This window comes from Opisthocomus hoazin, chromosome 9, assembly GCF_030867145.1.
Source record: "Opisthocomus hoazin isolate bOpiHoa1 chromosome 9, bOpiHoa1.hap1, whole genome shotgun sequence".
Classification (NCBI taxonomy): Eukaryota; Metazoa; Chordata; class Aves; order Opisthocomiformes; family Opisthocomidae; genus Opisthocomus; species Opisthocomus hoazin.
In genome coordinates this window covers 15,792,729-15,820,076 of record NC_134422.1, presented here as the reverse complement: position 1 = coordinate 15,820,076, position 27,348 = coordinate 15,792,729, and the positions used below count along the sequence as shown (strand labels likewise).

The window sequence follows — 27,348 nt, the reverse complement described above, 5'->3', positions numbered from 1 at the left end:
TTCCAAAGAATTTTCTACAGTTTTGCTCACTGCGTAGCGGGTCCACCAGAGCCTCAAACATTACTAGAAAAAGGCAGCGCACAAGGACTAATAAACCCTGGAAATGACCCTTGGGGTCACAGAACTTATCCCAAGGTCCAGTAGAACAGACATAAATAAAAGCTTTACTTACAGCTTTCTTTTTTAGTGGACCAGAATTTTCAGTTGTATCCTAAAGTCAAAGGAAAATGAAAAAAACTCCTCTCTAGATATGTGACTATGTCCTCTAGCAAAATTAGGATACAGTGACCTTCAGAGCACTAAGCTTGATGAAATTGAGATTTTTTTTTTTTTCCTTGGTTTTTATTCCTGAAAACTTGAGTTCATGCTGTTTCTCACAGGACTGACACCAAAGTATTCCCTTCGCTACTTATCAGAGTAAGTAGCAAATTGTATCTTTCTGTCGACAGTACATTAATGTTTAGTAGCTAAGTGGCAACAAAACCTGTGCTATAACAGTTCATAAAAACACCAGAACAAAGAGTATGTACGGAAATCACATCCAGCAAAACTTTGCAAGAAAAACTAAATAATAGAAGCAGCAAAGCTACACTGAAGGGTGTTCAAAAAGAAAAAGAAAAAATGAGAAATGAAAGAAAGAGGAAGGGGTTCTACAGAAGGAGCTCTGCCAAACTGTCTCTACAAGCAGGGAAGACGACTCACTGGTCTAAACAAACACTGAAATCTGCTGATCTCCATGTGAAGCAAACACCTTCACTGGCATGACCTCACTGTATACCCAAATAGCACTTCTTTTAACACTTCCAATTTTTCTAGCTTTCCTTTTCATATACAGTTTAGCTTTTTACCTAACGAGCAGCCCCGGGAGTGTGGTGCCTTGCCTCACAATATTCCATTCAGCCCTCTTAAAAAAAAAACAAACCAAAAACAATCCCCCCAGAAAACAATATATTAGAAAGATAGTTTTAACAGATTTGTTACTTTCCCATTCCACTCGCTGTCTTACTCATATGCCAAGTTGAGGGCATTTTATGCTAGCTCAGGTGTTTTGTTCCATGTCAGTGATCATTTCAGGCCTCAGTATGCCACAGAGGCCCAAGAAATCAGTGTCTGCAGCAGATTTTTAAAGAAAAGGTCATGTGTACAGCACTGAATTAGCCTCAAAATGCACACTGATTAGGCAGCCTTTGCTCCTCTCTCACTCCTGAATGTCAGCCCTGCTAATTAGTAAACTCAAGCAACTAAGCTCCCACCCCTAACATGCTCTTCTCTGCCTCTTCCTGGGAAGTGCAAGGGAATGAGTAGTCACATGAGTGACAGCTCATATTTGAGATAAAAATAAACAAGCAAACAAAAAAACCCATTTTTTTTTTCCCTTCTACATACTTTTAAAATGCTCTTATCTACCACCGAGAAAAGAAGTGCCTCTGGAACCCCGCAGAGGAAAAGGCCAAACGACAGTTCAGGATGGTCTGAGTGCACAAGCAACTTGCACAAAATAACTCTGACAGTTTTGCAGTGAGGTCTGGAAACTGAGACGCTGAAGGACACAGCTGCAGCTGCCACAGTGAAAAGACCAACAGAGGAAACTATTTATGCTGCTTAGTAAAACGTAAATGCATTTGCTCAGACAACAAGTGACTGAGTGGGTTTAACAAGCAGGATAATAGCTCAGGATGTCATTTTGATCTGAATACATAATTAAAGGGGATCAAGAAAAGGCTCAGGTTTAGAAGTGGCCTTGAATATCTGCAGCCTAATTAAGATTGATTTTGCCTATCGCTGCTCTGAACATGAGTCTTCTGTTTGCACTTGGTTTCCAGTAAAACATGTCAGCTGCCTAGACATCAGCATTACCCACACAGAAAATATGGTGGGTTCCAACCTGGTCTACGATGGCTATATACAAATCCTATGGGTTGCTATCTTTTAGCTTTAGATTACTCATGACAAGTGCAATCAATAACGCTTGCTAGCCTGAGGCTCAGAAGGGCTGTAGCTATTTTTTTCGTCTTAGCCTATATGCAGAATACGATAGGGAGATGAGGAGGCACAGATGAAGCGGTTTGTTATTTATGACAATATCAATCAACGCACTCTATTACTAAATGAATTAACTAGCAATGCAATAACTAGCTTTTCTGCTGCAACTTTGGTTTTTAAAAATTGCACTGAAGAGTAATATTGATCTGCCTAAGTCTACTGCCATTCTATTACAATTATTTTGTGATGGAACAGCGTCCCTTCTACCACTGCCCCAAAATGTATGTAACCATAAAACTAGATTCATCTAAACACTCACAAGAGGACTTGAGCATATTTAAGCCTTTGAGATTGAAAACTATGATTCTAAACTCTCAGCAAAGCATCTGGTTGACCCGAGAGATTCCTAAACTCTTTGACCATTTGATGTGAAGGTTCCCCAATTTCCTACAGCTCCGTTTCTCTGGATGCCCAGCCCTGGCATCAGACTCCACAAGTCTGTGCAGTCAGATATTACGCTGCTGCCTAATGGTGAACCTAATGAAGGTGGACCTACTAAACATACAGTGTTCTCCAATGCTAGCAGTGCCCTTGGTATCATTACAAATGGAAGTGGCCAGAAGAAATGAACACGACATAATCAGAAAGAGGTACCTTGGGAATAAAACACCTCTGCTCATTTGGACATGAAGGACCTGTGTTCAGCTCTGCATCTCATCTGAAGGAAGCCTTACTACGGAGACATCATTTCTCCCATTGTCTGCCACTAGTAAAAGAGCTATTTCACCGTGGCTCACTGTGCCAGAATATCAGAAAACAACAGGGAACCCAAATGCAGCTCTGGGCCCAAGCCACTCGCCTGATCATGGGAAAACCTCAGGAGATGAGATATTTGGCGTTGGTCAGATGCACTTTCATTCCTGAAGAAGGTCCAAGGCATACCAAGACCTAGAAGAATGGCCCAAAGAAGTGGGAAGTAGGTAGCTGTATAGAGATGAAAAATCTGTGTGATCTGAGCAATACAAATGCTGAGATTTCAGCCTTTAACCAGATATAAAGAACATGGGAAAAGTTCAGCCTATTTGCCAAATCTCAGTTACAGTGAACTGATTTATATAACCACGTATTTGAAAGCTAGCAGGCGTAATTGGGCTGAGAAGGTACTGATTAACATATGATAAAGAAACACATCTAATCAGGGGTTTTAAGACAAATTGATAAAAGACAGGCCATGGCTCACTGTCTAGGGCTGCTAGATACCTAGGACTGACTGCACTGATATTTCATCTGGGGTGATGTGATGTCTTGTTAATCACTGTGCCTGCTGCTGCTCAGACAAAGAAACCCTCTGGGACCATTTGATGCTGCATGAAGTTTTGTGCTTGAATGCATAAGGGTCCCTAGAAGGCAGCAAGAAAGTTCAAGTTACTTTGTAATGTTACAGAAAACAGCAGCAAAATCAGTGTACAACTTCATGTGCAATTGTGTGGTACTAACCAAGAATTCGGCTGTATACCTGGACATCCACCAGTTACGCTTTAGCATACCTCCTTCTTTCCACATGTCAAAGCCGGTGGTGTTTTCAATTTTGGTTGTGTCTTTTTGGGGAGGGTGGAGGGTTTGGGACAAAATATTTTCTGGCAGCTCAAAGCTATCAAAAACATGGTCTAGGATAAAATGGCTTTACAATTAACAAGTGATTTGGAAGCCATGAAATCAGTAAGTTTTCCTTGAATGACAATATTGGGATGGGGACCACCAGGGAAAGGTTTTGGTGGGCATGGAACCAAACTTCAAACCTGGAGCCCCTAAATTCAGCCTAATTTGATCACTGAACATCCAGCTTCTATGCAGATAAAATGCAGAAAAGGGGTGCTCTGAAGTGTGAATGGGCTTATTTTTAGATATCCACTGAAAGCATTGCCAAAGAGGCAATGTAGGTGTCTTCTGTACAAAGGTTTGTTTTGTTGTTGTTGTTTGTTGCTCTTTTTAAACCTGGAAGAATAAACAACCATGGCAATTGATAATAAGGATTCCGTTAGTGTAGAACCAACTTTGATTTGGTATATGCAGCTAGAAGAAATTTGCTTCCTTCCACTTCCCTTTTACAACCAACTGTATGAAATGAGAGTCTGGACTATGTCCAAGGGACTAAACCAATTATGATAAATAGCTAAATTTGTGAATATGTAAAAACAACTGATCATTGCATAATTACTTATACTCCCGAGGCTATGGTAAAAACATGGCAGCAGAATCATCGTTATTTTCATCACAGTAATTATAAATCATCATCGTTGCATTCTTGCAGATAGGGCTGGATGAATGCCACCTGAAACTTTGCCTTCCCTCTATGTCTCAGATTTGCTTCTCCACTGTCCTATGAATTTAATTTATTTTTACACACGCACACAACTGCTCTGCATGTTTGCCAATAACTCTTCAAACCTGTCTTAAATATCTGTGAATCTGTAATTTCATAAGATTATTCCTTGCAGATCACAATTTCTGTTAACCTTTATAATGATGTATGCATTACCACATGAACATATTTCTGAGACTGAAATAGCACACATATCTTACAAGGCTATAACCAAATAATATTCATGGATTATAAACATAGGTACCATTATAAACCTTCAAATACTAAGGCGAAGCACTAAAAACTGACCTCCAGCTTAGCAGAGGGAAAAGAAGAAACAAAGCTAGGTGAAAGACAGGGAGAAGTCAAGGCCTTACTTCATGGCAATGTGCTGCCGCAGCCTGTTTTAAAACTCAGACTGCAAATATACATTTGCTTCTAATTACTCCAACCAGCCACAAAACATAGGCAAGAAGAAAGCCCCTCAAGATGAACAAATAGACAGAGAAACAGTTTTCCAGGAAAAAAAAAGGAAAGCAAACCTAACAGCAAATGAGAAAACTAAGTAAGTGACTTTCAAGTTCAGCAAGTATATAATTGTATAGCCCCTACTCTACAACATGTTATGTTCAGTACCTAATTACAGGTGTGGGAGGAAATTCTGGCACCACTGAAAATTTTATTACAGAGTTATTTGGAATCAACATTTCAGATTTCCTCATTTCTAAATTGTTATGCTTCGTGGCTCATTCTGAAAATGTAAATGCATGAGTTAAGTGCCCATATGTTTGCCAAATCACAGGCTAAAATCCTCATTCAGATGAGTAGTTATTTATACCTGAATAACCTCGCAGATTTTAGAAAGCATTGTTCCAAGTCAGTTACTACTTGCTTTAAGTAGAGGTAACAGAAAGTGGCCCTGCTAAAAAGAAGACATTCAAAACTTCCAAAACCTCAATAATTGTCTTTAGATCCTTTTCCCCTTGATGATTTCCACCGAGAAATTTAACATCCCTCTGAACTCTATAGGAAAATAAAGACTATCTGGATTTTAATCTTTGCTCTCCTCTTTTCTACAATATATACTTAGATTTAGAGAAGCAACCAAAACAAAAGCCGTCTAATGTGTCTAATGTTGCCCAGTCTAATGGGACAGAAGAGTTGTTAAGGGAAAAAGTAAACTGAGAGAAAGAAGATAGCATACCTACCCCGATGAGCAAGACTGGCAAACTGGCAACAACAGACAAGATACTCAACAACGTTTTAGCCTCAGTCTTCACTGGTAACCTCTCTTTCCACATCTCTTGAGTGTATGCATGGCAGAGCAGGGACTTAGGGAGCAAAGTCCCTCCCACTGTTAAGAGAAGATCAGGTTCATGACCACATGAGGAACCTGAACATATGTAAGTCTATGCATTCTGACACGTCGTATCCCAGAGTCCCAAGTGAATTGGCAGATATAGTTGCCAAGCCACTCTCCATATCTGAAAAGACATGGCAGTCAGGTGAAGTCCCTGGTGGCTGGAAAAAGATAAACATTGCAACCATTTTCAGAAAGGGTAGAAAGGAGGACCCTGGGAACTGCCGACCTGTCAGCCTCACCTCTGTGCCTAGAAAGATCGCAGAACAGATCCTCCTACAAGCTATGTTAAGGCACCTGGAGGACAGAGAAGTGATTCGAGACAGCCAGCATGGCTTCACCAAGGACAAGGCCTGCCTGACCAATCTAGCAGCCGTCTAGGATAGACTGACTACATGAGTGGAGAAGGGAAGAGCTATGGACATTGTCTCTCTGGACTTCTGTAAGGCCTTTGACATGGTTTTCCACAACATCCTTCTCTCTAAATTGGAAAGCTATGGATTTGATGGGTGGACGGTTTGGTAGATAAGGAATTGGCTGGATGATCACATCCAGAGGGTAGTGGTCAACAGCTCAATGTCCAGATGGAGATCAGTGACAAATGGTGTCCCCTCAGGGGCCTGTACCAGGACCAGCACAGTTTAATATCTTCATCAATGACATAGATAATGTGAATGAGTGCACCCTCAGTAAGACTGCAGGTGACACCAAGCTGTGTGGTGCAGTCAACACACTGGAGGGATGGGATGCCATCCAGAGGGACCTGGACAAGCTTGAGAAGCAGACCCACATGATCCTCATGAGGTTCAACAACTCAAAGTGCAGGATCCCATACCTGGGTCGGGGCGACTCCCAGTCTCACTACAGGCTGGGGGATGAAGGGATTGAGAGCGGCCCTGTCGGGAAGGACTTGGAGTACTGGTGGATGAAAAGCTGGATGTGAGCCAACAATTTGCCCCCATGGCCCAGAAAGCCAACTGTATCCTGGGCTGCATCAAGAGAATCATGGCCAGCAGCTCGAGGGAGGTGATTCTGTACCTCTACTCTGCTCTGGTGAGACCCCACCTGGAGTCCTGCGTCCAGCTCTGGAGGCCCCAATATAGGAAGGACATGGATGTGTTGGAGCGGGTCCAGAGGAGGGCCACAAAGATGATCAGAGGGCTGGAGTACCTATCCTACAGGGAAAGGCTGAGAGAGTTGGGGCTGTTCAGCCTGCAGAAGAGAATGCTCCATGGAGAGTTTATTGTGGCCTTTCAGCCACAAAAAAACCCAAAACAAACGTGTGGAAACAGAATGGGTAGAAGAAGTTGTGACAATGCCTTTCGAATCCCTGCAGTACGCAAAATCCCCTCCTCTACAAGGAAATTCTGCAGCACACCCAGAAGCTACTATACACAAGCTCCATGGCCATCAGATTTCAAAGAATCTCTAAGGGTTATTATCTTTCCCTTGCTTTGTGTGTATTTATATGAGTTCCATAGATTCTGCAGATAAGCAGGATGGGAGAGCACATCTGAATGCTTTCTCCTTACTATAGTAACTAATCTTCAGGTTTACTGCCAACAAGAAGTTGCTACCTGCAAATGTGTCAATCATTAACTACGTGATTGCTATACAAATCACAACTACTTGAAATTTTCAAAATCATTCTACAAGGATAGCTTTTGCTTTGGCTGACTGAACTTTGTTATGGTTTGTCGGATGCAATTTGTTAACACAATGTGCTCTCTACAGAAGTCAGCTGCACACTTCAGCTGTCTGCGCTGACGTAAAGGACTAAGAAACTTGGGAAAGGATCTAGCTCTGCTCAAACATTACAGAACTGTCCTCAACACCAAAAGCAAGAAAGTTTTAATTTTCCTTCCAGAGAAAACAAAACCAAGCAAGGGCTACGTATACCAGCGCACTAGTTCTATATCTTCTTCAACATAAATCACTTATAGTTTTATTTGTGTGCTTGTGATCTTGTAACAAGAAACAAGACGAAATTACAAAGTTTCAAGAGATTAGAGCGTGCTTACAAAGGACCACATACTGGATGCACATAAAAGCCTGAATATATGCATCTGGGACACAAATTAAAAGGAAGGAAAACTACCTATTTTCAAGACACATAATGAACACAGTGACAGATGCTTGAACAATAATTCCATTTTAAAACAACTTAGAAGCCTTCAGGTGGACATTTTGCCTAATATTACAAAGAATAAGTTTTTTTTTTTCCCCAGAGACTGCTTTTTGGGAAAAATACTGAAGTGTGCTCTCTTCCCTGGAGAGTAAATCCTTTCCCCAAAGCACCAGCTGATGCAAAAAGGCAATACCTGAATGATATCCTTCAAGGGGATGAATCTTGGTATCTGCTCTCCTGACTAAATTCTATCTGAATTTATTTACTAAGCAATAGACTACAGAAGGTTTTTCAGGAGGCAACTTTTCCAGTATTTTTTTCTTTGCTTTTCCTATTTATTTTTAGCTGAAGTCCAAATGAGAAAGCACCAAGAAGCATCTGCTGAGCATATGTGACTTGCAAGCATTACCATTAATAGAAACTGCTAGTGAAAAGATTTTGTTCATCAGGCACACATATATTATGACTGGAATACAAATGTTCTCAGTCTGAAGGGTCTGACAAGGAGAGCCGAGTAACTGCGGACCAGCTCTGTAATGCAGCGTGAGCACCTGTACCTGGAGATGACCAGGAAAACAGAGGTTTGGATCTCACATGCAGGATGTAGGACACGCTTTACATGTTTAGAAAGTCTCCCGATGACAACAAAGTGTAGAACAGAATCAGAAAACCTGGATCCGGAACTCAGACTGCAGTTTTCTATTGATACTACTATAAAACTCCCGTCCTGCAATCTCAAGAGTCTCAATCCTCCCCCCAACATCACCCAAAGAGCAGATTTGAAAGCATCAGCCAGAATCAGCTACAACCCCAGTGCCATCAGAAAGGACATGCACTTCTTGGATTTATGGGGATTATCAAAGGAGATTATATACAATTGCTAGGCATTGCCAGAATCTCTTTAGTCTTCAAACAGTTCCCAAGTGGAAGCTGTAATTTTCTTTTGGATCAGCTTTCTTCAATTAAATGGCACAAGTTTGGATGCTTTCTTGACTTTTATCAAGACACAGACCCTCCTGAGGCAACCGTGACACATACTTTAAACTGATAGGTCTAATTTCCAAATGGAAGCTATTCTAAGTGAGATCATTGTGTTGGAGAGCTGAATCTAAACATGGCATACTCCAAGGCAGTCAGTCTTTCCATATAAATTCTCCAAAGTCTACCAAACCTCATGTCAGGAAATCTTCTCCAGAGAAGTTTTGTCCATTCTTATCACTGATGTGGGAGTCTACATACTTGAAATAAAAATAAGTGACTTACAATAAATGTTCCCTCAGTACCGCAGCTTGACTAGTTTTTATTTGAGCCAAATCTCATCTCTTCTCCAAGCTGTAAAGGTATATGTATGGAACCTTTTATCATGTTTCCAGGGCTGCATTTCTACCCCCAGCTCATGAATACTTATTCCCTGAAGGATGAAAGTTTTTCAAGTAATACTACTTCAGGATTTACTCTCTGTCTTGGTATGTTCACACTTTATTTTATCTTTGTACTAACTCCACAGACAACAGTCAAACTCTGCAGAAGAGGTGTATGCAGCTCCCCAAAAGTGTCAGAGGCATATTAAAAAGCTTCACAGTTAAGTTAAATTTCAAAGGAATATGAACAGGCTTATTTATTTTGCAGATACCAATTGTTATTCTTACATTTTTTTGTCCCTCAAGAGATCTTCTAAGGATTTCTATCCTTCCCCACTCCCCTTAGAAACAGCTTTGAGAATCAAAAGTACAATTGGTATAAGGACCTTCAAAATTAATGATTAAATAAGTGGTTTTAAAATTCTTGTATGCTAAAACTTGGAAGCCACTGAAAAAACATAAAATGTACACCACATATTTCGGAATGCAGTGTATTAAAAGAGGTCCTCCATACTAAGAATAATACTTGCATTAATTTTTTAAAGTCTCAGTAACATCACTAATTATTCTTTCTTTTTTTAATCAGGTAACATATCTAATAAAATATATTAAATGTTTATATTTTTTCTGTAGTAGGCATTAAGAAACACTATTTCCAGACTTCAAATATCCCAGTACAGGCACTGGCAGTTTAAAAAAAAAAAAAAAAAAGTCTGATAAAACCTGCTTCTTAATGAGAATGAAAATAAATAATTTTAAAGTTCTTTCCGCAAGGTAAAAAAAGTCTTTTTTTCAGCCTCTGAAAAATAAATCCAAATTATGTTGAAATTACTAGCGGAGTGGGAGGAAGTCTACGAAGAGTGTATTTCCAACACAGTAAAGATAATGTCACTACAGAATGTTTGGGTTAGCACACAGGCAAGAAAAATGTACGCATCAGACAATTCTAACTGCGTGGCTGTTAGTACTCTTTTTTTTTTAATATATAGCAAGGTCACCTCAGTTAAGTAGAAATATCAGTTTCTACTTCATACGTCAGTTAAGCAGAAAAAGTGAATGATACCTGGTTTTCCATCTCCCTGTGCCTGCACTACCACTGTGCAAAGATTCAATTTCAAGGTAGAATTACAGTTTCTGTAAACACAATCCTTTTTCAAGAATGTATCTCAGAAGTGGTTTGCAGAGGCCTCTGCAGCTGATGGGTATCTAGTACTAGGAAACACCAAGTATATTATCTACTAACCAAGGAGACAAGGAGACAACGAGCAGAAATGAGAGATCCTTGGTTTCTGCTGATGCAATGAAAAAGGCCTTTATTTCCATCTTGGGTATTGAAGCTTTGGTCATTAACTATAGGTTTCTGCCTCTCTGTCTGTCTGTCTCCTCATCTCCATTTCAGGTATCATGGTAATTCTCTCATTTCTCCTCCTTCCAAGGTGCTCACCAGTTTACTAGCAGGTCTTATTACTAAACCTGGTGTCTATATAATATCATGCTCATTTGCTTAGCCAATATTCTATCAATATTTAATATCTTAATAAAATTCCAGTCCTAGAATGGTTTGCAATGATTTGTTTGTAGCTTACCTCTCCTTCTTACATGCCATTTCCACTAGCCACAAGAAATAGGTTTCTACTTCTCTGTTCATAAGCTTCTCACTACAGGAGTAATCCAAAGTCTAGAAAGGGCTAAGAGCAAAATAGATACAACCTTCTAACAGCTGCTGAAGACCTGAACATTCCAAGTCAAACCATGAGAGCTGATAACCTAATTATTTATTTGGATTAATCTAATCTAAGAGTGAATTAGTAGAAGTAACACATGTTTCAGCAGCAGGACAACTTGTCTTATTTTATAGTACATGATAGTACAGTAAGAGTACTCTTGTTAGCCAGTTCCCAAAAAGATCTGGTTGTTAAGACGGCTAGACCTATTCTTAGTTGTTCCAAAATGCATTAAACAACTGCAGAGAGACTCACTAAGACCTGAACTCGGGAAGCATACCCAGTGCTGACTAGCAGTGTTTGGGGGGTTTGGGGTTGTGGTTTTTTTTTTTTTTAGTCTTCCTGTCTCCACGTGCTCCACAAGCAAAGGCCCCAAAAGCTCCCATCACCTTCACAGTAAGGATCCTGCACAAATGACTCCCAAGGATGTCAAGCGTTTCTCCTTGTGCATTTAGCCATCGATCTGGCTGCTACCGGGATGCTCAGCAGCACACAATATAAACGAGTTGTTTGCGTTAGAATAATTCAATTTGAACAGGTTTTTAAGATGATAAAACCTCCAGATCTCATTACCAACCACAGAAACCACTCAATCCTGATTAATATGACCCAGAAGGACTATGGAAATTAGCACAGGCTTCACCGGGAAATTGTTGAAGAAAAATATTTGCATATTGTGTTCTGTAAAGGCTCTTTCTTGGTTGAGTATCTATAGCTGTGGAAGCAATTTGGAGTCAGGTAACTTGTCTCTGCAGCACCACAGTCAATCCAACGGTTATTGTTTCAGAATCGTTTTCTGCTGTGGGTGGATCAGCTTTAGTGATTATCCCTGGGACATTTTTATTTGGCTAATCTTTGTAAATTGCTTGCTACGAATAAATTAATGATGCATTTTCCTTTAGCAAAACAGCTTTACCATTTGTTCTTTGCTCTACACTGTTTTCTCATTTTAGTCCAATTGCAAGTGGTCATTTGCTCACCAGAGGTGAAACTACAAACAGATAGAAGTACTATTTGTTCTATTTATTTATAATTTGTAAAGGCACCTATTTCTAGCTTCACATACCATAGAACACAATTCACAAGCAAGAATAACGACACTTGGTCTATTGATATAAAGATGTTGCTGGCTAGAATCCCCAATCCGAGAGGAAATGTGCACCATTTTCCACGTTAGTCATCTTAGCGTGCTGCCACTCACGTTTACTCTCTTAGTAGATGCCTGGAAAACAATAGTTTTCTGGCTGTGGCAGACAAATCTGTTGGAGACAGTTGGAAGACACGTATGTTTTCAGGGCCAGACTTCACCAATCAAAAAAACACCAACCACTCTTTCCACTCCAACCTGTCAGGGCCAACACTACAGACTCATACCCTATAGTTCCTATAGGTGACACGAAACAGTAGACAGAATATAATACAGAAGATCTGGGACGTAGGAATGAGAAATTGAGGAACATTTCACAGCCTTACAGTGTTAAATGGGTACAGAAAAGGTAAATTTCAGGCAATCTGCAAAGGAGTCAGATTGACAGGTCAGTGATGATGGCATAGACTGCAAATAACCACATTTCCTGCAGTTTCCTGGGTCAGGGTGAACTGCTGCCATATACCAAGCACGGAGAATTACTGGAGACATTACTGATGGATATCATATTAAAATCAGCACTACATTCTCTAGACTCCACCTTAATATTGCTTTACAGTTAACCAACTGTAAAAGCACATTGTAAGGTCACAGAATTCGTACAAAATTCAGTCAGCTTTAGGCTAACCCAAGTATCTCAACACTAAAGGGTAATTTGTAATCTAAGTATATCCATTTTATTCAAGCATAAATCCATACAGAGAACACTTAACAAAAACAGATATACTGACACTTTGAATTATCCTCCCAACAGGAGAACTGCCCTGGCAATATCAAGACAGACAGATTTCCTAACAACGTGCTCAACAGGCCTGGTTTGCAGCCAGCTCAATAAGCTAAACCAGAAATAGAAGCAAATTCATAGCATCTAAACAACATCTCAGAATCAGTCTTAAAAACAGAACAGGCCTAAATACAAGGAACGGGTAATAGTTGCCTCTTCAAAACCTGTAATAACACAGCTCTTACATGAAAAGCAAGGAAAACCTCTGAAAAGCCTTGTTTCCCTGCAGCAAGACTGAATTGGTTCCTTCATTCCTACTTCACAGTAGCAATTGGCTTTTTTCTTCTTTGCTTCTTAGAGCAAAGGTGATGGAAAAGAAAATAATCCATAAATACTTACTGTTTAACGCCTATTTGCCTGGCAATAATTACTATGCATACAGGAGATTAAAAATATCTGAATACCAGTACAGCAGGAAGCATTATAGAAGACAAGCAGAAACTTATTCGCTAATCCAAGCAAACAACGCACGACTTTGCATCGCTGCAGGTAGAATTTTGTTCTGGCCTTGCTTGGAGGGCATTAGGACTAGGAGCTAAAAGATGCTTTAGAATAAATTAGCACAACTATAAATCTGACAAGAAGATTAATATTCTAACTATGTTCATGATAATTAACTCACCGAAACAGTTCCACAATCATTATCCAGACAGAGCAGAAATGGGAAAGTTTACAGCCCTCCTGTAGATTTATAAGCCAATTAAGAGTGACCCTCCTCTAGATTTCATTAGAAAAACTTCTGGTTCAGCAAAAGCTCACACATGTAAGCAAGAGTTTTCCAGAGGAAAGAGGATGCAAGGGATCTTTATCAACTCTATTAAACACCCTCCCTGCTCCCCTGAGAATTACATATCCCTCACGCATCCTCAGCCTCCTGTCGACTCTCCAGCCGTCATGCAGCACCCTCGCACCTGCAAGAAGTGGGACTGACACTGTGGCACTTCTCCGCAAGGAAGCTCTGCTCTGTACGTTGCGTGACCCAGGTTGTCATGGTCCAACGCCAGAGATGCATATCTTGTCTTCTGATTCAGCTGTGGGGTTCGGAGTCACAGTCGCCCCTCCACCCAAAGCCATCTTCTGCATTCCACGTGCAGTTGAGAGCAGATGTGTAAGAGGCTTCACCAACTAACAGTCAACTCCAAACTTCTGCTTAATATGTGCAAGTACGTGCATGTGTTTGCACAGAGTATGAAGTATCTCCTTGCTATCTAGGCCATTTTTCCCCTTCATTGCCTTTCTTCATATTCATTGTTCTAACATAAAAGCCTTCTCTGCCACTGTCAGAGCAGTCTCCCGTTATCTCCAATTCCACAACTTCCTGCTCTCCTTTCCAAACTTTGTCTAAAGAACATCTCTTTTCTCCTTTTGTTGCATACATCTTTGCTTGCTCCTTTCCTTTGTGTCTTCTGGCATAATTGCTTTTTTTCAGCTTTGCAAAGTATTCTTCAATATAGATAGCATAAAAATTTCTGTCTAAAATGAAATAGCATTGTATCACAGCCTATACTTTCGTCCCACTAATATACAGGATTTGGAGTGACTCAAGCTGTGGTGTGTATACAGGTAAAGTAAATTCTGAATTATTCAACAGTTAAAAACACTGAAAAATCATTTACTTGTTACAAGCAAGAAGATTTATGTTTTATGTCTCCCAATCAATAGCTAGTGCGTCCACACACAGCTGATTTATCCATACTGAAAATACAATTATAAGTCTAGTTTGCTCTGAACCACAGAGTCCTTTTGTAACAAGATTATTTAAATACCAGTGGGGTTGGAAAATTGGTTTTAAATGGCTAATCTGTCTTGTCTTCAACTCCAGCTGCAGAATTTACTAACATCATAAACATAGGCTGAGTGAAAATGTAAGAGGTTTTCTGATTCTCCTCGCGATCTGTCTATGCAGCGCTCATTAACGGTGAAGTTGATGGGAGCTGTATGCATGCCATGAGAGGAGGATAATAAGCCTTGTAATCTCTACAAAGAGAAAGGGATTTTTACTAGTGATATATCATATATACTGGTGAGCAAACGTCTGTCTTATTGGTAGCCCAATGAAGAGTTTATGTACTCAGGTCTCAGATGCACTGAAGGACACATATGCCATATGGGTGGACAAAACCTATACCCAGCTGGCTGGAAACAACTCCTCAGGAGCACCACTTGCAATATGGAGCAGACATTTGTGAAGGCACGATTAGGAAAAGTTTCATCTGGGCAGATTTGCCCAGGGATTATGAAAGGAGCTACTTGCCTTCCTGCTATCTCCACTAAATGTGGACAATGGTCCATGACGTGCAGCAGGGAAGGGCTGTGCCAGCACACCCTCCTCCCAGAGAGCACTGCAGGACAGCCAGCTGGGATGCCCCATAACTTTGTCTCTGGCTCATGCAGCTGGTCTGAGAGAAATTGCAGTACAAATCTGACTTGGGTTGAATAGAGATTAAGGATTTTTGCCAGTTTTAGTTTAATAGACATAGTGGAGAAGAAATTTCAAGACCGTTTTCCTTTACTGGAATGCAAACAAATTAAAACAAAATGAAACTTCAAATTTTTACTTGAAATCCAATGCTCGGCTTGAAACTCTACTTCTTACACCCTTCTTTTCAGTGATTCAGTATATCATTATTCTGTCAAACAGTTCTCCACATAGTTCTATTGCCTTCAGAAAACAAACAAATTCACCAGAATATCTAGGTCCCTTATACTGATACATAATCTCCCTTTTCAACAGCTGCAAACGAATGGTGAGTTGTCACCAATCAGCAACTGGTGTGAGACATTCAATAATATCCACACAGCAAAGCACAAACTTCCAGCTAGTTCCACTAATTTAGAAACAGTATCAGCGAACCTGACAGGTCCAGTGCACATCAAAATTATACATTGATACAGCAGACATAATCTAATGATCTCCAGGCAATAATCATTCAGATTTCACAGCCCCATCTGAGCTATGAGTCAGTACTGACCACATCTTAAGTTAGGAACAGCACAGCTTTCTGAAACAAAAAGCAATAAAGCAGGTAAGCTTCTAGCCCTTTTAGATACACACAAAAATTAAAAAGGAAATCTTAAAAAGCTCAAAGTCCTGAGGGGCATAGAAAGTACTAAAATCCTGTCCTAATAACAGAGAAAAAAAAGCTTCAAAGTTAAAACCTGCAGGGGATGCGTTTCCCACCCGACCACCTGAGATTTCTGAAGCGGCGTATTTTCCACAATAACCTAGACTTTAACCCCTCCACATCTCATACCTGTGGATGAGAGGTACCCTGGTAAATTGCCACCTTGCCCTGACGTAGAAGACTCCTCCCTTGAATCCTGTTTTGATAGACCACCCTGCCTACCCTAAAAAAAGCATGGGAAACAGATTCCTAAGGTTGAAACTACCAACCTTGTGACGGATTGGTGCAGTCTACTACACTGTCACAGACTGGGGAAGCGGAGGCTGCCCTGGGGTGCTGCTTTCCTGTCCCTGTAAAATGGTCCACTCCTCTGCCTTACCTTAACTCGAGAGCGACGGTTCTTTCCTAGAGGTGTGCACTGCAGAACTTTCCTTACAGCTATGTAATAGCCAGATGTTTTGGACAAGCACACCATGGTGCTTGCCCTCATTTCATCCAAGGGTCTGTCTTTTCTAGAAGAACCTTCAACATACAGCTGGACAGCGCACTGCTGCTTTTCTTCTTAGTTAAAGAAAAGACTAAGGAAAGGATTTCTGCCAATAAAACAGAAACACTGCAAAATTTGAAATTGTAATTCTATATGTGCTTCTGAAAGCTTCTTTGGCTTTCCTCTTTGTGCTCTGAATGGCTCTCAAGATGTAATTTATTTCAGTGAAACAAATCCAAAAGTGCCAGGAAAAAAAGAATCAACTTTCTCTTTAGTTAGAATAAAAATTGTACTGAAGTAATTCCTGATCTTCATTAATTCCATGGGCAGGCATACAAGCTCCTAGGTGTTAATGAGACTTGCCAGTTTAGGTGGACTGTAGAGTGTAATGAAATGTCAGATGAGCCCACTTTGGATTTTCACTATCAGATTCTTCCAACATTAAAGTTTGGCAATGCATCCTAACAATCTCTTCAAGCCCTCTACCTGGGGACGTGGAGCAAATCGGTCTTCTGGACTAGAATTATGTTACTGGCTCGCATGGTCAGTGTGACTTGTAGAAACTAATGTGAGGCGAAGAATATCCAAATCCTTCCACCAGCATTACCTTTTCCACATCAAAATTCTGTTTCATTTTTCCTCAGTTATATACAAAACTATCCTCTGCAGCCTATGACGGTTTCCATTAAAAAGCATATAAAAATTACCCCTCCAGAAAGCATGCTTCCACATCTACTGAAGCTTTAGGACTTGTGTCAGTGTCTGCTCTGAATCACCCTCATGCCTAATCACTTAGTAAAACAAGAGAGTTCAGGTTCTTCATAAATCCTAATTCACTGTTAAATGTCTGCTACGCTTGTTCTTATTCTTGTGCACAATATTAGGTGCCAGACCAGAAACTCACAAAATTGGATCCTTAGGGCATGAAGATTTGCTATGGTAAATTCTACGTGTTTTCTTTTCAAGTTTCCCTTTAACAAGAATAATTTACAAAAGAAAATAAAATGTCAAGGGTATCCAAAAAGGAAAGGACTGAAAAGTTAGACATGTAATAAACTATTAATTTATCTTAATATAAAATTTTAATAAGGCACATAGTATTTTCATGGAAGAAAGCACTTAATGATACCTAGTCTGTAAAAATACCTCAGTTCTGGATTTCTGAGTCCCAAGGCTGGAAGTCGAGAGCCAGATTAAATGATCGCTGTATTCAGTGCAGATTGAAATTCTACTGTTTTTAAACATTTAAAAAAGAAAAGTATCTGGAGGAAAGCCAGCCTAATATAACTTTATAAGTGACAGACAAAGTAGAGCCACGCTTGACAACTTTATGACCATCTCTGGGCCAAAGCTGCCTTTCTAAAGGAAAAAGGATTTCATTAGCTTTCCCTACATCAAACAATGGTAAAACAAAGAGAGCAGCAATGCAACGATTTTTAAAAGCAGAGAAATTAATCTCCCTGTGCACTTATCCCTACTACCTGCAACATGCTCAGGAAAAAATTAAGCCACCCTTCTCCCCTCTACCTGCTGCACCACATCTCTCCTAATTCACAATCATGTTCTGGAAGCAAGATCTGCTTTTGAGAGACAGCATTTAACCAAGATGTTGACCAAAGGAAAATCTAAGATAAAAACAAAAGTCTACTTAATCACCCTTAAAATGTTCCCTTTTATTTTCATGAAGAAAATGTTTCATTTCCCACTACACACTGCCACGCTACCAAGGCTATGGATCCTCAGAAACAGAGAATATAGTACAGAAAGAAAGCTACCACTCATTAACAATTCACATTTTCCATATGAAAGGACAACTTTTAAATGTCTCTGTCCACACCTGAGGAGGCATTGCAACTGCACGCAGTCCTACCAACAGCACCTGGCACGGCCACACACTGAACTTGTGACACAGCAAGCATCAAGTCTGCATTAAAATTTTAGGAAAAGCCTTGAGCAATTTTAGCATATCTGTTGAATCATCCCACATCTGACACTGCAGCTCCAGCCTTCTCCAGCCGAGGAGCAATTTACCACCCACCTCCCCCAGCATGAGCTCTGTTGTTCTGGCCAGCAAGCATACATAAGACACAGAGTTAATTTCTGTATCTCCTGGAGAAAGTAGGCAGGTGATTAGCCCCATTTACCCTGGTGTGCCTGAATCAAAGCCAACCAGGCACAGAAGCGCACAGGTCATTTTGAGTGCCCTGAGCATCCTTATAGTCTGAAAAACAGTGTAGTCCTGAGGGCCTAAACTTGTGTTACACAGACAGTTGGTGACATAATCCATTTAGATCAAAACACCCTGCAGACTCACTAGGGTCTGCTCTCTCACCGATACAGCACTCCTCTGATGTGAAACCAAAGCCATTTTTCCAAATGCCAAAATGAGCCTGAACCAGCAAGATCTGGGGCCAAAGGCATCCGCAGTTCAGACCTACCCAGATGGTGTCGTCTTGTCTGTACTGTTTCCAGTTGCGGCCAGTGTCACTGAACATCAACGTATAGCTGGTTACCCAGTCTGAGCTCCCGTGCCTGCCCTGGGTAGCGACCGCAACAATCTCCACTCTGTCTCCTAGATCAACTTGGAGCCACTGCTGTTCGTTGGAGTCCAGAGGGGACCAGCCACCAGCTCCTAGAAGAGATTGGATAAAGATAATGTAGAAAACAATGACAGCACAAGAAATTACACTTGAAAAGAACGATTCTAGTATTTTATGTCACTGCAGAGGAGTCTACTTGCTGATCATACAGCTGTTTGTTCATATTTTTTGTATCAGAAAATATGCTATGCATAGGATGTGCTTCCTTAAAGTTTTCTTAGTTAACCTAAAGTTAAAAAGGATTTTAGACTTTCTAAGAAAAGTTAAGCAAATGTATTCTTTGTCAGAAGGCCAAATGTCAAGGTTGGCGCATCCTCAGTCACAAATAACCTTGTATCTATTCCCTCCTCACATGCTTGTGCAAATCTGGGAATGCTGATTTCTACCTTCTGATTTGCTTTGACGTTTTCTTTTTTGCTATGTTTTGAAAGACATGCAAAAATGTTAGTCATCTTGATGTGTGCCTTACTAAGTATTTCACAGAATTACAGAATGGTGGGGGTTGGAAGGGACCTCTGTGGGTCATCTAGTCCAACCCTCCTGCTGAAGCAGGGTCACTTACAGCAGGCTGCACAGGACCTTGTCCAGGCAGGTCTTGAATATCTCCAGAGAAGCAGACTCCACAACCTCCCTGGGCAGCCTGTGCCAGGGCTCCATCACCCTCAGAGGGAAGAAGTTCTTCCTCATGCTCAGACGGAACTTCCTGTGCTTCAGTTTGTGCCTGTTGCCTCTTGCCCTGTCGCTGGGCACCACTGAAAAGAGTTTGGCCCCATCCTGCTGACACCCACCCTTGGTAGATTTATAAGAATTTATTGGGTCCCCTTGCAGCCTTCTCTTCTTCAGGCTGAACAAGCCCAGTTCCCTCAGCCTCTCCTCGTAGGAGAGATGCTCCAGTCCCCTCACCATCCTCGTAGCCCTCCGCTGGACTCTCTCCAGTAGCTCTTCATCTTTCTTGAACTGGGGAGCCCAGAACTGGACAGAGTACTCCAGATGGGGCCTCACTAGGGCAGTGTAGAGGGGAAGGAGAACCTCCCTCGACCTACTGGCCACACTCCTCCTAATGCACCCCAGGATCCCATTAGCTTTCTTGGCAGCCAGGGCACACTGCTGGCTCATGGTCAACCTGTTGTCCACCAGCACTCCTAGGTCCCTCTCCACAGAGCTGCACTCCAGCAGGTCCGCCCCAAGCCTGTACTGATGCATGGGGTTGTTCCTCCCCAGGTGCAGGACCCTGCATTTGCCCTTGTTGAACCTCATCAGGATCCTCCCTGCCCAACTTCCCAGCCTGTCCATGTCTCACTGAATGGCAGGACAGCCTTCTGGTATATCTACCACACCTCCCAGTTTGGTGTCATCAGCAAACTTGCTGAGGGTACATTCTAACTCTTCATCCAGGTCGTTGATGAAGAAGTTAAAGAAGACTGGGCCCAGTACTGACCCTTGGGGGGCACCGCTAGTTACCGGCCTCCAGCTAGACTCAGCGGCTGCTGATGACAACCTTCTGAGTTGTGCCATTCAGCCGGTTCTCAATCTACCTCACTGACCACTCATCCAGCCCACACTTCCTCAGTTCCCTAGGAGCATGTTATGGGAGACCGTGTCGAAAGACTTGCTGAAGTCAAGGTAGACAAGACCGGTTTAATTACAGGTTATAAATGCACTTCAGATAATACACTGTAAAGAAGAGACCATTTGATTGAACAACTAAAAAGACTGCCTTCACACTGGGAAGTGTCGCTTCCTTACACAAGATGCTTGTTAAGCGAGCATGTATTTTATCTCAAACAAAAGAACAAATAAGACCTTCACAAGGACAAACAGAAGTTGCAAATTATCCACTTCCACGATGCACTTCTCGATTCAGGAATAGAGACTTCAGAAGTCGCGATCACATGGAAGCTGATAGCTTATACCGCATGTTTGTCCCTTAAAGACATGTGCTACCTCTTCAGTCCTTTTAGAGGTTAACAGGCTCATGGTAACACCAAGCAAATGAAACACAGATCAGCAATGACTGATTGAATCTCACCACTTGACTCTCTACAATAAATGTGAGTTTATGGCTAAAAAGGCAAACCCTTACACACTGGAATATATTATTTTATGTTCTCTTGTTTTCTTTTACACACTTAAATTATAGGCTATGTTTATTTTCTTTTAGCTTGTTTCTGCTTGCGTAAATTTATTCTCCCTACACACTCAATGTTCACTTCAGCCTTACAAATAAGTGAACAATGCAGCAGTGAAGAACATAGAAGTCATTAACAAAGTATCCAAAGAAGTAAATTTTCAGGCTGTTACTCATTCTGAAACCCATCATCTTGCATGTTTTGTCATTATTAGTGAAGTTTACAAAAGCACTTCTGTGTGATTACAGTGAACACAATCACATAGGGAAGAAAAGGGGGAAATAGGTCAAGGAAAGGATGGAGTGCACTCCCAGCAAGTTTGCTGATGACACCAAGCTGAGTGGTGCAGTTGACATACCAGCAGGATGAGAGGCCATCCAGAGGGACCTGCATAAGCTGGAGAGGTGCGCTTGCGAGAACCTCATGAAGTTCAACAAGGCCAAGTGAAAGGTTCTGCACCTGGGTCAGGGCAAGCCCTGATATCAATACAGTCTGGGGAATGAAGGCATTGAGAACAGCCCTGCCGAGAAGGACTTGGGGGTACCGGTGGATAAAAAGCTGGACATGAACTGGCAATGTGCACTTGCAACCCAGAAAGCCTGTGCTGCATCGAAAGAAGTGTGGCCAGCAGGTCGAGGGAGGTGATTCTGCTGCTCTAACTCTGCTCTGGTGAGACCCCACCTGGAGTCCTGCGTCCAGCTCTGGAGCCCTCAGCACAGAAAAGACAGGGACCTGATGAAGCGGGTCCACAGGAGGGCCACAAAAATGATCAGAGGACTGGAACACCTCTGCTGTGAAGAAAGGCTGAGGGAGTTTGGGTTATTCAGCCTAGAGAAGAGAAGGCTCCAGGGAGACCTTATTGCAGCCTTCCAGTACCTGAAGGGGGAAGCCTACAAGAAAGCTGGAGAGGGACTTTCTTCAAGGGTGTTCAGTGACAGGAAAAGGGGTAATGGCTTTAAACTAGAAGAGGGTAGGTTTAGATTAGCTGTAAGAAAGGAATTCTTCACTATGAGGATGGTGAAGCTCTGGAACATGTTGCCCAGAGAAGCTTTGGATGCCCCTTCCCTGACAGTGTTCAAGGCCAGGTTGGATGGGGCTTTGAGCAACGTGGTCTAGTGGAAGGTGTCCCTGCCCATGGCAGGGCGGTTGGACTAGATGATCTTTAAGATCCCTTCCAACCCAAACCATTCTACTATTCTATGAAATACAGACTTGAGAGTAAAGCATGAACAATTTTTCTTGTAAACTAGAAGAATGATTCCAAATATGCATTTTCAAAGAAAAAGCATCACTAAATTTTGATTATAAGTAGCCGGGTTTACCTTAATATTTTAATCTTGTTAACTGATCTGTCTCAAAGCTGCTCCATAAATAGTTTATTGAACCGAGCTAAAAGATCAATAGATGTGACTTCTATCAAAGAAGTCAATATCAATAACCTCACCCTTTAAAAAAAACTCTTGATTTTCCTGGACCACAACGTATTTGCCAACTCACATTGGAAATTCCTTTGTCTAAGAATAGGTAGTACAATTTTCAATATTTACAGTTCATTAAGCTAGGATTTAATCCCAATTCCTGAAACAGAACCGTGTTTATTCCATAACTAGAATTGAGTGTCACCCCCGCTCCCCTGGATGACTCAGTCTTCATTTCTCTACCAGAGCTCTCCAGGGAAAATAGTTTGTAATCAAACCAATGCACAGTGCTTGCTAGTGCCATGTTTTATTTTGCCTTTTATGATCACAACAGAAGTCTTCATTGTCACTGTGATTATTTTACCTGCCTTAAATACTCTCCCCTATGAGCATGCCATGAAAGACCTAATGAGAATATTAGGAATTTCATGACTCAAATCTTCTCTACTTCATATCTCTCTTTTAACACTATACAGATATATAGCTTAGATAAGACTATAGTATGCCCCCCTAAAAATCGTAACGTTTCTTCTTCCCTGCCCCCCCCTTTTTTATTTTAAATGCCCTGTGACAGTCCAACAGAAATAATCTTTAAGATACAAACTATATAAATGTGTTCAAAGATAACAAGCTGCATATATCTCCTACACGGAATTGTGACTTATGTACATGGTTGCCAAAGGAAACCTTCCTTTGGATTGCAATACCCAATATCTGAAATGGACTTTGAACATCATAGTTGCTGCTTTGTTTACAGTTTTATACCAGGAACTTGCAGGACACAGAAACTCAGCTCAGAAGTTCTGGCACGTCTGTGGCATAAAATTGTTCCCTTCAACACCCCTAAGAGCTTATTCTAGATGTTTTCAGTAAGTATTAACAGAAAGGTGGCCACTTGCGTCTTTCCTTTACTGTCTCTTCGATTGGTCTTTCTACAACATAAACAGCAACAACTAGATAGGCGAAAATCACTGATAGCAAATAATTTGTTTGATGAGTTTTCCATTTAAAAAGAAGAAAAAAATTGCTTTCTCTGCTGTCATTCATCTATAAGTTCTTAAGCTGATCTTATCACCACAGGCACTTCCCAGTAGCTTGTTAATCATCATAACTAGCATCTACTTTATTTTGTTTATGGTTTCTCCCTTTTGCTGCTAGGAGTGGCAGAAAAACGACATACTTTCCATGAAAGTATTTTGCTTCACTATGCATCACTATTTTCCAGTTTGAGTACGGCACAACAGGTTTATATTTTCGAAGTCAGTCAGACAAATGATACAAACTGAATGGAAATTTGGGAGCTCTGTGGTGATCTTGAGCTCTCATATCACAGATGACGCGGCATCTCTGAACTGCGTATCTCTTCACATGAGCACATTTGTCTGTCGGGAACGTCAGCCTAGATGCCAGCACCGCATGACACGGCTGTGACACCGGCTCGTGGCATCACCTCTCCAGAAGCTGGTCTTGCAAGAGAGATGTTATCAGTTACAGACCATGTCTTTACATAAAAGGAGCTGCTTTATGCACCTTCCCATGGGAAACAACCCACTGTATTTCCCCTCTCCTAAACCTTCCACCATTACCATTTCCACAGATGGACAGTAATTCTACTGACTTGTAAGAAAGGCAGTTAAAATCCCTGCAACAGCAAAGCTGCACTGGCTGCCTGTCTGAGCGCAGAACTAAAGCTTTTCCCATTGGGCCTCTCTCACTTCTGCTAGTCAAGGATTAAGCAAACACATAACTTCTGCTCACTTCTGTGAGTATCCCAATCCTCACCAAATACTACTGCAAGTGCCAAAAATCAATAAATGTTCTTTTTCCTCCAAATTTGCTCAGTTATTCAGAGCAGGTGGCACAAGGGATACTGGCATCATTTCCCAGCACAATCTGTGTCTGGATATTTCTTTTCTGCACATCATTCCTTATAGTGTGTCACGCCCCAACCCAAACATTTATTCAGTAGTTAGCAAAAAAGCACATTCAAAGTATAGCAACTCTTCTACAGCCATTTGTTCCTCTACCCACTCGTGATGTTCACCCTGGGGAACGTTTATCAGGGCAGGCCCAGGACAAGAGACAAATATATGATGTGAAGGCTCTAACAGGCAACAGCAACGGCTACTGAAGACACAATATTTACAGGAAATCAATTCTTTTGAACAGATAGAAACATAACTCTGACATCATTTTCCTATAGTTGGGCAAAAGGAAATTGAAGACAATCATACACTTTTTATTGTTAATAGTGCAGCATAAACATAAAACACACAAAATGTAGCTCTTATTACACACACCAAAGGTATAAATTTGTTTTCAGGTAATTTGGAAAGTACTAATGTACGAAGATGCCACACAGTCTTTCTCTCAAGAAAATGGGAGAGAGAGGATGCTCAAAGTCAACATGTGTGTGGCACTTCGTACGCCCCTCAGACACGATGTCATCATTTCCCCCTTCTGCTCCCCCAGGCTCCCAGTGGGTTCTGCGCTCTGTGAAAAGGCTACACCGTCATTCCTCACAGTTCACACATTGCACAGTTTCTGTGGATCATTTCAGGGGAGAGGTTCAACATAGTGTGGAGAAAACGTCCTAGTGGAGAAACTACAGGAATCCAATACATTGCTCATATTCTCCACGGTAACAAATCATAATGCTAGAAATATGAAGAGAACAAAGATCAGATGGCTTCTCAGCTGGAGACCTGTATGACTCCGAGAAGTGTGATCAAACACTACTTTCTTTTTCAGACCATTTGTACATTTTTTTGCCATAATTATTCCAAAAATTGCACTTAAGCCCAGTGTTATACAGCTAGTGCTCCTCGATGTTCCACAGGGCTGCTCAGGATGGCCACAATTATTTGTAGTTTACTAATGTGAAGCAAAGGGAATGCTTGTTTCCACCCTATAGTGCCTTACAAAGAGCTCAACTGGCTTTCTATCGTGCTACAAACTCTTGGACTTCCTGCTGCAACTAAGTGCTTCCCCGCTGCTGAATTTTACTTTAATGCCCAGATCAAACACTTCCTGGCCATAAAACAATTTCCTTTCGACATTATATATGTTTTATATTCCCATACATAATTGCCTATACTGACTACTCAGGCTGAGAGCTAATAAAGAAATGAAATCGCTTGGTTGATACAATCATACTGTAGCAATTTTCTTATTCTATTTCATTATTTATTTACTGTAAACAAAAAGGCTGATTAATCCCTCTCATGGGTAAGTAATATATTTCATGCCTCAGAATCATATTTATCAGAATTAAGGTAACTGCTTTACTGTTACCAGTACAGATTTATCAGCATTTTAATTGAACACTTTCCACAGCTCATACAAAGCTTTACTCATCGGTAGTTCATGTGTTTTGTTAACGGCACATTTCACTGCTACAGACCTTTTCTTAAGCAACAGCTTTTTAGGTACTGTTATCTACTACTGAATTAACTTGATAAATTAGAACTTTCTGTTGATGTAGATCTAGATAGTGTTTTATAATTTCATCCTTACCTGTTGCATTAATATTTACATTAACAAATATATTTATATGGCTTTCTCCCTTGAGGCACCATTACTTGCAGCACTGTCTTCTCAGTTACAAGCCAAGCTAAGCTAACTCATCAAAACATTCTAACATTATTAGAAAGCCATGGCACAGTCCTTGTTAGTGAATACTATTTCTTGTAAAGACAACTACTGCTTGCACTCAAGTGCCAGCCAAAGAAAATTCCTTCAGCCACCATCTACCACTGGTTGCTGCTCCAATCCAGGATGAAGTACCCGTATGAATTCTGCTGGCACTACATCTGTGCATTTCTACAGAAGTCTGTGCAACAAAAGAACTAAGCAAAGTAGAATTTAGCTTCTAAGTCCTTGTGTTGGGCTTAGCTCATCTGTTATCAGGTAAACCTTCAAAACATGAAACAAAAGCTGCTGAAACAACTATCTTGCCTAGAGCTCTGTTTCAATACTCTGTCTTCCTGGTCCCATGATTTGTGCCAAAAGACAGCGTGGACCTTACTGATGCAATACTGTATGTCTAAAAAACTAGAATGCGTTACACCCCACTACATGGCAAAACTCCTCTAGCACCACTAAATAATACTGATTTCATTTTCTGCTTTTAAACTGCAATTATTGTCAATTTATCTTAGATACTCTTAATATAATTTTAAATACAGTACAATCAGAGATCAACTTGCAATAATATTGACTTTGAATCTCCTCCTCTTTTCTGCAGATAAAATTAGTCATTAGAGCTATTTGCAAAATCACATAAGCACGTCTGTTCATTGTCCTAGCTGGCAACAAAGGCAGGGAAAACTCACATATTATGCTAATTGTTTACAACTTTCTGTATGTTGATCAACTACTATCACCTTTTACCTGCTGAGGAGCTCTGGTTCAGGAGTTTAAATACAATACAGTAACTCCCATGTAACACTTCTCTGATGACCTAGCAACTCCTTGTCATTAGTCCCAAGCATCTAAGAGAGTGCCCTTTACTGTCTTTCTGTAGATTTGTCAGTGTTTGATTAAGACAGATGTTTGACAGATTCTCAGTTATTTTCTAGTAGTCTACTTTCTAGTGCTTCTGTCCTGGTTTCAGCTGGGATAGAGTTAATTTTTCTCCCAGTAGCTGCTGTGGTTTGGATTTAGCACAAGAAGAATGTTGGTAAGACTCATGTTTTCAGTTGTTGCAATACATCAAGGGCTTTTTCCAGTCTTCCATAC

The 27,348-nt window shown here is 40.9% G+C and overlaps 1 protein-coding gene across 2 annotated transcripts in view; it reads right to left on the bottom strand.

The window, feature by feature from the left end:
- The window catches only part of CNTNAP5 (contactin associated protein family member 5), a 349,771-nt gene that overhangs the window by 247,370 nt on the left and 75,053 nt on the right, over positions 1-27,348 (bottom strand). For both annotated transcript variants that reach the window (XM_075430021.1, XM_075430019.1), the window contains exon 3: positions 18,900-19,093. In XM_075430021.1, the coding sequence (XP_075286136.1) occupies positions 18,900-19,093 (194 nt within the window). The remainder of the gene's footprint in view (positions 1-18,899; positions 19,094-27,348) is intronic.